The sequence below is a fragment of the Jatropha curcas genome, chromosome 1 (assembly GCF_041381405.1).
Source record: "Jatropha curcas cultivar XTBG-Jc1 chromosome 1, XTBG_Jcur_1.0, whole genome shotgun sequence".
Taxonomy (NCBI): Eukaryota; Viridiplantae; Streptophyta; class Magnoliopsida; order Malpighiales; family Euphorbiaceae; genus Jatropha; species Jatropha curcas.
In genome coordinates, this window is record NC_143151.1 from 27,848,157 (window position 1) to 27,863,042 (window position 14,886).

The 14,886-nt window shown below is 34.1% G+C and overlaps 2 protein-coding genes across 2 annotated transcripts; both read right to left on the reverse strand.

The window, feature by feature from the left end:
• Positions 1–954: 954 nt before the first annotated feature.
• Positions 955–3,093, reverse strand: LOC105630111 (Papain family cysteine protease). The gene is made up of 4 exons (XM_012211812.2): positions 2,544–3,093; positions 2,337–2,456; positions 1,578–1,824; positions 955–1,484 (listed from the first exon to the last, which is right to left on the reverse strand). The coding sequence occupies exons 1-4, from the start codon at positions 3,009–3,011 to the stop codon at positions 1,207–1,209; spliced, it is 1,113 nt and encodes a 370-aa protein (XP_012067202.1). The 5' UTR covers positions 3,012–3,093; the 3' UTR covers positions 955–1,206.
• Positions 3,094–9,466: 6,373 nt separating this feature from the next.
• Positions 9,467–13,947, reverse strand: LOC119370055 (uncharacterized). The gene is made up of 6 exons (XM_089722494.1): positions 13,607–13,947; positions 12,958–13,506; positions 11,430–12,668; positions 10,600–11,335; positions 9,644–10,207; positions 9,467–9,601 (listed from the first exon to the last, which is right to left on the reverse strand). The coding sequence occupies exons 1-6, from the start codon at positions 13,945–13,947 to the stop codon at positions 9,467–9,469; spliced, it is 3,564 nt and encodes a 1,187-aa protein (XP_089578620.1).
• Positions 13,948–14,886: the final 939 nt, after the last annotated feature.

The following is a 14,886-nucleotide window of genomic DNA, read 5'->3' on the forward strand; positions in this document are numbered from 1 at the left end:
GATACATATTTGTGGAGACCATCTTGCATGCTGTAAATGATTGTCATGTTAGTAACAGCATCTGGTTTCTCTCTTATTCCAAACCGTATTGGAAGACAATTCTTCACTGAGGGATTGAAGAATTAGATTGGTAATAATCTTCAAATTCAGTTAAGTGGGGTGATGGATTGCCTTGGACTAGAGCTTTAGGAGTTGCTTTCTGGAAATTATGGGGCCTTAATAATTCAATGATGCTGGAAGGGATCAAAAGTTCTTGTAAACTTTGGTGCAGAGATAATTCGATAGGGTAAGAATGCGATTTTGGCTGCAAATAGCTTGGCACAACGTAACTTAATATTTCTTCTCCTGCTTGTCCTAGGCAACAAACTAGATGGTCTTGTCCAGATAAAGAGTGGGTAAAGTTTAATGTTGATGGTTCAGTAGTTTTGGATAGACAGATTAGTGCTGCAGGTGGTCTGGTTCGGGATTAATCCGGTTTTTGCTCTCGTTTGCTGAGTTATGAGCTATTTGGTATGGATTGCGATTAGCCTGGTGCAAGGGATGTCATAGAATGATACAACAAAATTGGATGGTTCTTTTTAAGCGTACTGTTTATGAAGCTAGTAAGCGTACGAATATTTTGGCTAGGTTTGGTTTAAAGCAAAGGGATCTCCTCTGATTATGGTCAGAGGATCATTTGGTGTGAACAGAGTAATCATTGAGGTCTAAAGGCGCTAAATGTCTACAATCAATCACAATAAAAAATAACGATAATGTGAAGGCTATACCAGTTTGGTTCAGAACAACAAAAAAGAAAAATACAAAACTCAATGGAGCTGCTAAGCTGCCAAAACTAGGATGTACAGACAAAGATTATGATATCATGGATAATGTATGTGTTTTCATTTTATACTATTCTTATCTATTCATTTTCAGCATCTCCCATAACCGCATATATCAGATAAAGCCATAAGATAAGACAACTAAGATAAATTCAGTTGTACTGACTAACCAGATTATAGGAAATTTCCAAGCAATTTCAATCTGACAATCCAACAGTCGGTTGTTCTGACAACCCCAAGAAGAGGAATTTCCAGGAAATTCCAATCCAATGCTTTGGGTGGACATATGACAGATAAACAGTTCGAATTATCAAAGCTGACATAATATTATAACATACTTATATACAGAAGATCCAGCATACATAACATCGCTGGATGCACCAGCCTACTGTGAGGAGGTTTGAACTGCAGCAACAGTTGACACCATGGAGTCTACTCCACAAACATTGCGACCCCTGCAGATTTTGTAATATCCGCTCTCTCCCCAAGTTTCTCCCCAGGAGTTCTTGATAATCCAGTATGGCTTCTCCTTCAATCGGATAGGAGCATAGCCAGCCGAACCATATCCAACCAACAACACTCCATGATCAAGCCTCTTTGAGCAAATATAAGGACATGAGACTCCTCCAATATATGTTTGCATGTACACAGCGTTGATAGCAACTGGATTAAACCAAAAAAAAACTGAAGTTAGACGCACCATAACAAAAGAGCAATTAAAATTAGTCACGCAATTGAAGATTCAGGCAATTTTACCTGCAAGAGGACCATTTTTCACAAGATTTGCAGCAATTTGATCTTCATCAAGGGATATAACGCTGAAGTTGGCCACTGTAGCTGCAACCTTGGTCTTATCAAATTTGCAAGCGCCACGATCAGTACCAGTGTAAGGATAGTCTTCCTCGCGCATAAGGCCACCAGCTTTGAGAGTGTACTCAAAGGCACTATTCATCAACCCACCATTGCAACCAGAGTCACATGAACCTGCCTCTTCTGGATCACACTGCAGATAAGCACAAGTTTACTGAAGTTAGACAAACCAATGAAAGGACCCACCAAATTTAAGGAGTCATTTTACCAATCAATGGAAATGAATAACTGAAACATGTTTCTAGTTTCATCCACATAATTTCAAAACAAATTACCCAACATTTATGATTCAAGTTTCAACATTAAAAGAGAGTATTCAATTCATATGGAAACCTTGCACAGGTATATCAATGAATTAGCATTCAACTTACAACCTGACTCACTTGTTTATAAAGAAAAATTGCAATATGTTCAACAATAAGGGAACTAGATTTAATTCTCTTCCATCCAGAAACATTTTGTTTAACAATGAATTATCACCAAACAGTAAGGGCATTCCAGGAAATAACTAAATAACCATATAAAACCGTGCAGTTGTAATACAATCAGACATGAGAAAATAATCAATCACAATTCACAAATTTATAAATATATAGACAAGAACTTCTTGATGAATCAAGAAATAAAACGTGTAAAGAGACAAACCTCATGGTCACAATCCACAAGCTGTTGCTCGCTAAGGCTAACAAGCTCACCGGTAGAAAGGAAGTGAGCACCTTCCAAGGCTCCGGTTGTGCTGAAACTCCAACACGAACCACACGAACCCTAAATCCCCAGTCACAAATCATTATCGTCAATAACCCTGACATGAAGGTATACCAAGAAAAATTTAAAAATAAATTCTCAGAATACCTGATTTTTGACGTTAGTAACAGCTCCTTTCTCTCTCCAGTCAAAATCTTCGGGCAAGTCATTAGTAGGCAAAATTGGTGCCTGATGTGCGTCCTTAGGCAATCTGAGCGATCTCAACCCCAAAAACTGCTTCTTAAACTCAGCCGGAGTCAAATCAGAAAACTGAGTGACGCCGTGGCTCGCCGAAGGGTCTAGCTTCTGATGACGCGCAGCCCGTCTCAGATTAGCCTGAAACACCTTGAACCTATAGTTATGTTCCTCCTGAGAAGCATAGGATTTCCCAAACTTCTTCTTGAAGAGCGAAAAGTGGTGCTCTGCGCTCAGCACATGAGCCTCACCGCGGCCATCGTCAACCACCTGCCTAATCAAAGGATCCTCCACCGTTTCCGATGAGGTCAACGTCTCCGCAATCACGGCAGAGACAATGAGGAGAGAGAAAATAGAAAAGAAAGAGAACCGGATAGCCATATTTCTTCTTTGGTAAGGTAAGAAATCAATGAGAAACCAAAGTATATATATACACGCACAGAGTATATAATACGTATTACTTTATACGGTATAGATATACATATAGTGGAGTTCTTATAATGGGATGCGTGTATGGATACGTATAAACGTGCTCGTATTCACATGTATAAATACGTATTTTCCAAAGAGGATTGGGGTTGGCTTAAAGCTACCGGTCATGTTACTTTGTGGGATATTTCCTTCTAAAGAAGGAAAAGGAAAGTCCAATAAGATGATGACACGTGGAGGAGGTGGAGTGAAGTGTTTGAATGGTGGGTTGTTCTGTTTTGTTTATGTATAGCGGATTTATCGTGAAGTAAGAGAGAGGGAGAGAGAGAGAGATTTTATTTGGGATTGGAATGTTAGTTGGGCATATGTTATTAAGACCATTGCTGTTCTGTTTTGAGTTTTCATTGCTATTATTTGGAGTTTTTATCCATTTTAGCTTTTTCTCCATCAACCTCCAAAATTGAATTCAATGAGATTTCGATTTTTGTTTACTGGAAATTCTTTAATTAGAAAATTATGACACAATTTGCATTTATAGTTTTATATGTTAGATGGTTGTTTATTTTTAATGTCTTAGAGCTTTTTCTTTATTTTATTTTGTAAAAGATTAAGCTTTTTTTTTAGTATTTTGGAGAGGGGATTCAACTTAGATACACCGTCATGTCGTAAATACATTTACCATTAGGATATAACTTTGTGTGCTTTTAAAAAATTTAGGCTGGTCACCCGTCTAGTTTAAATTAAAATTAAGTCTAAATAGATTCAGCTAATTACGTAATTGAAATTCAATTCTAAAAAAAATTCTAAACTAAAAAAATGAAAAAATTAGAATAAAATAGAAAATTAATTCACTTCTATATTTCTTACAAAAAACTTTAACTTTTCAAAAAGATTTATGAAACCTTCAATTTTTAGTTTGGTCCATTTCAATTTGAAATATTGTCAACTTTTATTTTTAGGACTTTTTATATTATAGTTTCAAAAATAAAAATAAATATGCAAACTATGTGTCAAACACCGAGTTGCAAAGATATCGATATGAGACGTGGGACACGACACAGCTCGCCACGAGACATGGTAATTTTGAAAAAAAAAAAAGAACAACAACTTTAGGGCACACTATATTAAATAAATATAAATTATTATTAATTCAAATAAGTAAAACAATCATTTATAATAAAACATAAACGTAAAATAAAAAATATTAATTTATTATTTCAACGTCATTATTTAAAATTTTAAAATTAACATTAGAATTGAACATTATAGCATCGGACTTATTTAGAGATAAAATTGACAATAAAAAATTTTGACACCTTTAAATGAATATTAAATTAATCTATGACAACATTACATATATTTGTTCATTCAACATAATATTATCAACATTTTTTTATATATAAAAGCCTTGTAAATTATACTAATTTCGAACAACATTAAGAATTAGCTCTTAAATTTGATAATAATAGATATGTAGTACATTACAATTTGTAAATTATAAGATAGAATTTTTCATTTCTTTCTTCTTATTTGAAATAAATTATGCCACCAAATTTTGTAGAATTCATTTACAAATCTAAATTTTTATATTTGGTATGGAAAAAATGAATAATTCAATTTAATAAATTTGAATATAACTAAATGAAATTCTATTAAAAAAAATGAGAAATTTGCAAATAAACTCCACAAATTTAAACAACCCACAAAAGTATTTATCTCTTAGGGTCTGTTTGGCAAAATTAGCTATTTTTAACTGGTCAAAACACTAAAAATTACTTAAAAAGTATTTGCCGAACTTAACCTAGTCTTCTAAAATTATGCAAATACTGTTTTAGTAATAAAAATAAATGAATTTTTTCAATTTTTGAATTTATTCTAATATAAAAAATTTTGAGTTCATTTATACCGAGCGAAGTTTTTATGTATATTTTAATTTTATATTTTTGGTCTTAATAATTATCATTCATATTTAAGACAACAATTTAAAATTTTTATTAATTCATCTAAAAGTCTTATAGAATTTTTAAAAGGTATCTCTAAAGTGTTCATAAAATGTCTTCAAGGTATTCTAAAAATGTTAAAATTATTATAAAAAAAAATAACGTGACACATTTTTTAAAGTCTTCAATATGGGTCGAGAGTATATGAGAGATGCCAATATCTAACACACACGCTGTATTAAACATTTTAAGGCGTCTATGTAATTTGAGTCAAACCACACTTGTTTACTTCCTTATAGGCAAAATTATCATTCTTAAAACAATAACTCTGATACATTGTATTATATAATGAAAATTTAAGATGTTTTTGGACCATTAAAAACATATCATCTAAATTAAATTAAAATATAAACAGTTACTGTTAAAGATTTGATATTTTTATGACATAATATAATTAAAACAAAGTCAAGGTGTGTGTAGTTAAGAGCCAAAATTTTAAAATAAAACCATAATAAAGCTCACACGTGTAGAAGTATTATTTATAACAAAAATAGGAAAAGATCATGAATTCATAACACATCTACAGTGGTTGGTGAGCTAAAGTTTGATAAAAAATACTCTAATCAAATGGTTGGATTTTGTGGCACGTGTGTATTCAACCTATTAGCTCAGTGAAAGTATTCAACTTATTCTCGTGGGGCAAAACTGTCTTTATAAACTAAATATAAACAGTGATGTTCATTTTCATTTTATATAATACGATACGCCAGCTAAATTTTTGTTTATAATTAGATTGTAAAATTGGGTACAGAGCCTTTCGTGATTGTTTACTCTACCTTTCAGATAAAAAGCAGATGTTATAAAAAGCGTGCGTGCTAACCTTTTTTAGCCGGTGGGCGGTGGCACCTTCTTTTTCCGCCTTGACGTGTCGTTTTGACTGTAGCTCTCTGCTTTCGTTTTACTTTTGCTGGCATCGTCATTTTATAAATATATATATATATATATATATATATATATATATATATATATATATATATATATATATATATATATATATATATATATATATATATATGTTACCTCTACTCGAACAATCCTTCCGGATGAAGAATTGGAAGTTTTTATAAAATCGCTTAAGAAATGCGTTTACTGGTTGTTTGTATTGATAAAAAGTAAATTTATATTACAAAATTCCATAAAAAATTAAACTTTATAAATTATTAAACTCATAAAGTTTAAATTATATCATTAATAAAAAAATAAAATTAAGGTGAGATTTCTGTCGTTGAAGGTTGTGAAATTAATTTATTAATTACATAAATTATATCTTTTCTGTTTTCTAACAACCAAAACAAACAAAAAAATATATATAATAAATGTAGGAGATATTTAATTTTCATGATCATTCAAATTTCAGAATTTCAGAATAAAACGTGGGCTGAAGGAGCTGACCCATAACCAATTAGTCCTTATCCAATCCAAAATGGTCCAGTTTTAAAAAACTGGAAAGTGGAGTGGTCCAATTACAATGGCCTGTTAAGCGCAACTCATCCTGTTCCAACTTCCAAGTGCAATGACCCATGCTGATGCCTTTCCCTTCACAGATTGATTGAGACCATTTTTTTTTTTTTTTTTATATTGAAAGTATATATATCTATGTATTTATATGAAAGCTGAAATCGAGAGAAGCTTCAAATCGTTCTCTTTGTTCAGCATTTTATTTATTTTTTAATAAATTTTAATTTTTTTTTGTTTTTCTGTATTTTGATTGGCTAACTTAATTATTTTTTCAATTTATAGATAATTGATAACTTTTTTGAAATCTAATCTAATTATCTAATCCAACTACTTTTAAATTACGGAGTTGTTTTAAACTTGGTATTAGTATTTATAGTTGCATGCTTGGGATTGTAGATGCAGTTTTTATTACGTTTTTAATATGATACTGCCTATTAAACACAACACCTTCTCTGCCCATTACGTTTTTAATATGATTTTTTTCATACGTGGTTCTCTTTCTAATGTTTTCCCTAAAAGTTGGTAGCTATAAAAATTATTCAAAAGCCATTTTAGTCATTGTCATGCCTTTGTATTCTCAGGCATCATACTGTAGCAACCAAATTAAATTCATTACTTTCACTATAACTTGGAGGTGAGAAGAATTGAAAGAGTCTAATATGAAATATAAGGAAAACAATCAATTAGGAATTCAACTTAATTTTATCATCTCATAGCTCAACGCACGTAGAAGTTCAGCTGTTCTGACTGCCATTTGAATCTAATTAATGACTTGGAGCAGTGATGACAGCAGTGGCGAGCCAAAAAATGTTAGAAAGACAACCTCTGTTCTCTTTCTTTCTTTTTAGGCCCATGTCTTTATAATTTATAGGTTCAGTACATTTGAACTTCTTAATAATTTTGGTATTGCATGTATTCTGACAGGCATCGTCTTTGATGGAAGAATATGGAGTCAACCCATGATGTTATAACATTTAGCGCAAAAAGACAAAAAAAAAAAAGAGAACACTACCGTGTTTAAAGAGTGTTGCATTTTTCTTCTCTAAAGAAGATTGTAGTGTATAAATTTTCTCATATTGTGAGAAATTTTTTTCTACTTTTATTTCTTTTTCATACTGTTCCATTGACCATCGACTGTGTTCTTTCTTTTTTTATTAAACTACAGATTTTTTTTACTTTTCATTTTATTGATCATTAGAAAAATTTACTGAGTATTTGAAGTTTTTATTTTATTTTATGTGATTGATTTTAGAAACACAATTATAAGTCGTGTGCAGCCTTGTAATTAGTGTGTTATCAAAATAATAATCACAACTGTTTTTTCAAGAAGATTAATATCTGAGTTTTGAGCAATCTTAGCTAATAAACTGCAAATCAGTTTTTGACTTTTTGGATAAGACATATAAGTCTGCAAAAGTGAAAAAGAACTCCCAGGTGCTTTATATCAAACACTCACTTGTTCATTCATATGCTGTCAGTTACCCGCAACAGTTGTCTAAAATAACTGAACTAAATGGGCGATAAATCAACTCTCTTTTTTTTTTTTAAGTTTTACGGTACAATTGTAATCTAAAAGTAAATTAAGACGTGATTACAATTAAATTGAAAAATATAACTACTCGAAAAATATCAAGTAAAATCAACCAAAACAGAGATTTTAAGAAATGACATATCCATATGAGTGAAATCTTATATATTGTAAGGATAGTTAGGACATCTGTAGATTCGATGTCTGTATAAAGCAGTCATCACTTGAAATTTTTGTGAATTTTTATAAAAAAAAATTTGATGAATTTAGAAGTTACAAGGATCACAAGTATGAAAAGGATCCTTTTGCTTTTAACATTTGCAAATATGAGGATCAAAAAGAACAAAGTAAAAAGCAAAAGGGTTGGCTAGGTAGGGAGAGACTAACAATGGAAGTAGACGTATGGGTCCGGTGGGAGCCATCTGGTCCGGGAAGTTCTGAATTTAATGCCTTAGGCCATTTAAATTTATGATAAAGTCATATGTGCATTTATGATATTTATTTCTGTCCATATGTCTGATTGGACTAATGCAATCGGCTGGTTAGATTTTGAACAACATCCAACTGCAAAAATCAAAAGTTGAATTTTCAATTTTATCTTAAACGTACCACTATGAAATTTAATTTGAAATCGTTGATTCAATTTGGATCTATTTATTTCAGGACAAAAGTAATTTATTTTATAAAATCGAATCAAACATTGAAATTTGCACTCTAAAAACATGATTGGTCAACGAACTGATAAAAATAGAAGGTTCATTGAACCGAAAGGTTCGACCGCATTCAATACAATCAATCGAATTTTTATATATAGTTTTGAAAGAGTAAAACTCATAGCCTTTCATTCATTATCATAAATCTCGGACAAACAATGAGGAATATAATTCCAGATACGTAGATGTGCAAAGCGAATAGAAGCTCGGGCTAGGGTATGAGCCTTTTAAGTTCGCTTGCCTACGAATCCATCTACACGAAACCAAAGGGAGTTCTAAAAATAAGTTCTTACAATAAAAAATAATACTCCCCACATCCGATCTGAATAAAATAGAGGAGCTCAAAACAAAAAATAAAACCTGCGAGTCCATGAAAATAGTACCTCCACGCTTAACATCATTTTGCTTGAGAAATAATAAAAAACTACAAAGAGCTAGAGCCTCCGCAATAAAAGGGTCCGTACCACTTGTAAAGTGGCCTGAAACTGCTCGAATAAAAATGCCTTCCTCTGTCTCCATCACCGCTCCAAATCCTTGCATGCCTTCTTGCTCAAAAATAGAACCATCCACAAAAGCTTGCCATGATTGGTCTCCACTGTTGTTAAGACGTCCGGGTGGAAATATTGCAAGCCTCTGCCGACTCGTATTTGAAGATGCACTAGCCATGCTCCTTTGTGCCAACTTTGTATGTTCCCAACTAGTCATGTATTATTTTGCCTTCAAGAATGTAGTGTAGCACGTGTCTCTTATATTGTTCCAAAGAGCATTATTTCTTGCCATCCAAATATATCTATCATACACCAAAAACTTTTGGGATTTTAGTTTATCACCATTAACAAGTACCTGTAAAAAGAAGTTAGTAAAAGAAATATTTATATCACCTACTTCATACCCCCCTTGCCTCCAAACTCCCTTAGCCTTACTACATAACACTATTGCATGATTAATATCCTCTTCCTCCCCACACCAAGGACACCCAATATCAACCTCCACCCCTCTCCTTCTCAATCTCTCCTTCATAGGCAACACATTCCTTAGAGCCCTCCACATAAAATCTTTGTCTTTAGGGGAAGCATCTAAACCCCACATCTTACCCCACCATCCACCTTCTACCTCATGCACCCTCCCCCTCAACAACCTCCTTGCCACGTAGTATCCTGACCTAACGCTATAAATGCCTTTTTTATCCCAATGCCACATAATTTGGTCACTATTAGCGTTAATACTAATAGGAATCCCTAATATAGCTCTAAACTCTCTCAAGCTAAAAAGAGTCATCACCTTCACCACATCCCATCTCCCTTCCCCCTCCACAAAAAGCTCCCTCACTTTCATATTAGGATCAACAAAGTCCCTACTATCCTCCACCCAAAAACTATGATCCAGAGGCATCCACGGATGTGATAATACACCGATAGTTTCCCCATTCCCTACTCTCCACTGTACCCCCTGTTTTAATACCCCAATAGCAGCATGAATACTCCTCCACACATAACTAGGACGCCTACCAAGAGGAGCATCCAAAAAATCCCTATTATGGAAATATTTAGCTTTGAAAAGTTAAAAAAAAGAGTATCGGGCTCCGTCATAAGGCACCACCCTTGCTTCGCTATCATGGCCATATTAAAACAATGAAGATCCCTGAAACCCATACCACCTTCCCTTTTGCTACAACACATCCTCTCCCATGCTAATCAATGAATCCCTCTACGCCCTCCTTCCTTCTCCCCCCATGAATACTTGTTCATCCTTTTTTGCATCACTTCACATGTAGAAAGAGGTATTTTAAACATACTCATACAGTAAGTAGGAATAGCTTGCGCAATCGACTTAATTAATACCTCCTTTCCGACTCTAGAGAGGAATCTATTAGACCAAGTGCCAATCCTTTTTTCAAGTCTGTCCTGAAGGAAGCCAAACACCTGTTTTTTCGATTTGCCAATGAGAGATGGAAGACCAAGATAAGTACCCCCACCAATTGAACCAGCAACATTCAAAATAGTAGAGATATTAGTCATCAACTCTCTACTCATATTCGGGCTGAAAAAGATACCCAATTTGTTCAAATTAATGGCCTGACCCGATGCTCTCTCATATTTCTTCAAAATATCATTGACCTCCTCTGCTTCCTGTAAAGAACCCTCGAAAAAGAAAAAAGAATCATCCGCAAATAGCAAGTGTGTAATGCTTGGACAATTCCTTCCCTCCTTCACACCTTGCAATCTACCTCTCCTTTTAGCATCCTGAAATAATAAAGACAAACCCTCCGCACAGAATAAAAACAAGTAAGGCGACAAAGGATCACCCTGTCTCAAACCTCTACCAGGACGAATAGGGCCCACCTCCTTACCATTCAATAACACAGAGTACTTCACATCAGTTACACATAACATCATCCACTTCACCCACTTCTCACAAAAACCCATTCTCAGCATCATACCCCTCAAAAACTCCCAATTGACCATGTCGTATGCTTTCGAAATATCAATTTTTAAAGCATAAGCACCTCCTTGATTCTTCCTACTTTTAATGTTATGAATTAATTCAAAAGCCACCGCCACATTATTAGAAATTAACCTCCCAGGAACAAAAGCAGATTGACATTCATCAATAATTAAAGGAAGAATTTTTTTTCAACCGATTCGCTAAAGATTTTGCTACAATTTTATACAAAACATTACAAAGCGAAATAGGTCTATACTCTTTTAACGACAAAGGATTATCACATTTAGGAAGCAACACAATATGGGTATCTGTCAAAGTTTTTGGGAAGGTACCTGTGTCAAGCCATTGTTTGCAGTCCCTCCAAATATCATCTCCAATCACATGCCAAAATTTTTGAAAGAACGCCGGATTTAGGCCATCCGGTCCAGGTGATTTGTCAGGTTGCATATCAAATGCAGCTTCTCTGATCTCATCCAACGTAAATGGAGGCGTAAGAATATTGTTCTGGATAGCTGTCACCTTTGGTTGAACAAGATTAAAAATTTCAATGCAAACTGATTCTTCTGCACTATAAACAGTAGAAAAATAATTCAATGTAAGTTGTTCCAAACTGTCATTATCTGTAACTATCTCGCCATCCTCATTTTCCAACTTCATAATTTTAGCTCTCCTTTTTCTAGTCTTTATTGAAGCATGGAAATATTTGGAGTTTTGGTCCCCACAAGAAAGCCATCTCTGTTTCCCTATTTGTCTCATTCGGCACTCTTCTTTGAATATAATAGTATTCCATTCATTTTTTAGTCTTTGAACATTGACATCATGAAACCCATCTCTTGCCTCTTCTATACGTTGCTTTAATATCCTTTTTTGCTTCCAAAATTTTTTATTAAATTGTCGACCCCACCTTTCCATTTCCTTAACACAAACATCTCTTTTATGTAACAATGGCCCACTATCATTATTACACCAAACATCTTTGACAAGTTGATCCAATTCCCTCTCCCCCAACCAACTATTATCAAATTGAAACCTTCTATAAGTATTGTCCACCTGTCTATAATTTAGTTGAATAAATAATGGGGCATGGTCAGAAACAGGAGCTGCAATAATTTTAGTTAAAGCATTCACATACATAGAAGACCACCCCATATTTGCCATTACTCTATCAAGCTTCTCCCTGCAATACACAACCCCATCTCTCTTCTTCTCCCATGTAAACCAAAAACCTTCCCAAGGAATATCCACTAATTCGCAGTCTGAAATTGCATCAGAAAAACCGTTCAGCAAATGACGTTGGACAGCTGCTCCTCCCAATTTATCATCTGTCGTCAAAATGGCATTGAAATCTCCCAAACACAACCACGGTTTGTCATCAATGCTAGCTAAACTATGAAGCAAGTTTATGAAGCTTGTCGCCTTGAGCCTTCCGGAAAGCCATAAACGCCAATCATCCTCCACTCTTTTTCTTGAATTTTAACCGAAGCATTAATAAAATTGCTAGAAAAACTAGTCAAATTTATTTCAAAATCATTCATCCAAAGTAGACAAAGACCTCCACTCCTACCCACACAATCAACCGTAAAACAGTTATCAAACCCCAAAGAACAATTCATACTCTCCATTCGGTGACGTTGCACTAAAGTTTCCATAAGGAAAATCACCTTAGGCCTATAAGTACCGATGATATCCTTTAGTGCCCTTATTGCGCCGGGATTGCCCAAGCCCCGGCAATTCCAACTCAAGAGACTCATTGCCTTCGGCTATCCTGCAACGCAGGATCAGCCGCTTCCTGAATACCAGCCATATTTTGAACTGGGTTTGAGCTTGATGACAAATCCTGATTGTGTAAAGAAACACCATCTACTGTTTGTTTGAAGGTACGTTGCCGTTTCTTAATTTCCTTAGGCTTTTGCATAGGCATGTCTTCATTTAAGTCAATGGGCTGAGATGTATCTGGCCCAACTTCATCACCCTCTAAATCACAGTCCACCTTTCCTAGTGAATTGCCCTTATCCGAATGTAGTTGACCAGAAATAAGATGAGTCCTATAGTCACGTGATATAATTTGATCCCTATCCAGATTTTCTTCATTCAAATTTCCTCGATTTGCGCAAAAAAATCCTCCTTCCATATTCCGTATCCAGCTGCTTACCGGCTGTGATGTCCGGCGAGGTTTGGCCCTCAAACTCTCATCCCAGGCCATAATTAGTGCATCCGGTCTCTTCTTCAATCTCAGTTCACAAAAATTATCTATGTGTCTAATGATTCCACAAAGATAACAAAATGTTTTCACCTTTTTATATCTGAAACCAAACATAAAACATCAAGTTGTTATCATCAACCAGTCTTTTCCTTCTCTTCAATGGCTTTCGAATGTCCAACACAACCTTCATTCTCATAAACTTTTCATTATCGGAATCAACACATACTTTTGGGTCGTATTCGATGAAGGTCCCTATAAAATCCCCTAACTGCTTTGCCATTTCTTGGGACATAAACCCATGTTTTAGGTCATGAACTTGGACCCAAATAGGAGAGTGCGTTAATGGTACAAGCAAAGGATTATCTCCCTTATTGATCTCCTTCCAAACCAGCAGATGATTGTTAAATAGCCATGGGGATCCCTCCGATACTCTCTGCCTATCAATTCCATTGAAAAATCTAAAAAGATATCTCTTCCCACCAATCTCACTTATGTCTATCCCTCCTAAAGGATGCCATATATCTGCTAGAGTATTTCTCATTGCCACAAAATTAATTCTACTATATGTCATAAAAATACCTACCAAACAGAATTTGTATGAAATAGGTTCCTGCGAAAAAGACCCAGAAATTTTGATACAATCATCTCCATCATATGATAAAATTAAATTCTCGAAATCGTTTTCCATGAAGATGGATGGAGACACAAATAGAACGTAGCAACAGGGACAATCAAAGATCTGGGTAGAAAAAGAAATAAAGAAGAAACGTGGATTTACACCATTAGGTGAGATATTGCATGAAGCAAAGGTACATGCATAGAGAGAGGAAGACTACATTATTATTATTATTATTTTGAATTTTTATATATAGTTAAAAGTATGAAAAATGCTAAATAATTTTTTAAAAAATAATTTATAAATACCAAATAATTTTTCAGACATGATACAAATTCTAAAATTAATAAATATCTTTATTTTATTAATTTATTTTTTATAAACATTCTTAATGGGTGATTTTTTTTTTTTTCCCTTAGTTAATGTCGAGTCAGCCCGTTAACATCCAAATGAAAAGAAACAAAACGACGATAGCTATGAGAATGTAATCTACCTTTTTAAATAAAGAATTCGGTAACCTATTCTCTAGCTTGATAGTAGTGGGCAAGTAAGAAGATGTTCGGTCGGTGAAATAGATTAAATTTCTAAAATAAAAAAATTCGTCCATGAAATAGATTAATTTTTAACCATTTCAGTGTGGAGATGGGTGCCTCGTCAAATATATGAATTATGTGTAATATTTACTTGAAGAAATCAGTACGTTGCTGTCTTCAAAGATTGGTTTTGTTTGTGATACTTTTTATTCTGAATCGAACTGTACTCAGTGACAGGTGCAAATTCACGGTTTTTACCGGTTCTTTTAGGTTTTTATCCTCTTTTTAACTCTTTGTTTATGTATTTAATTCGGACCAGATTGTAATCAGA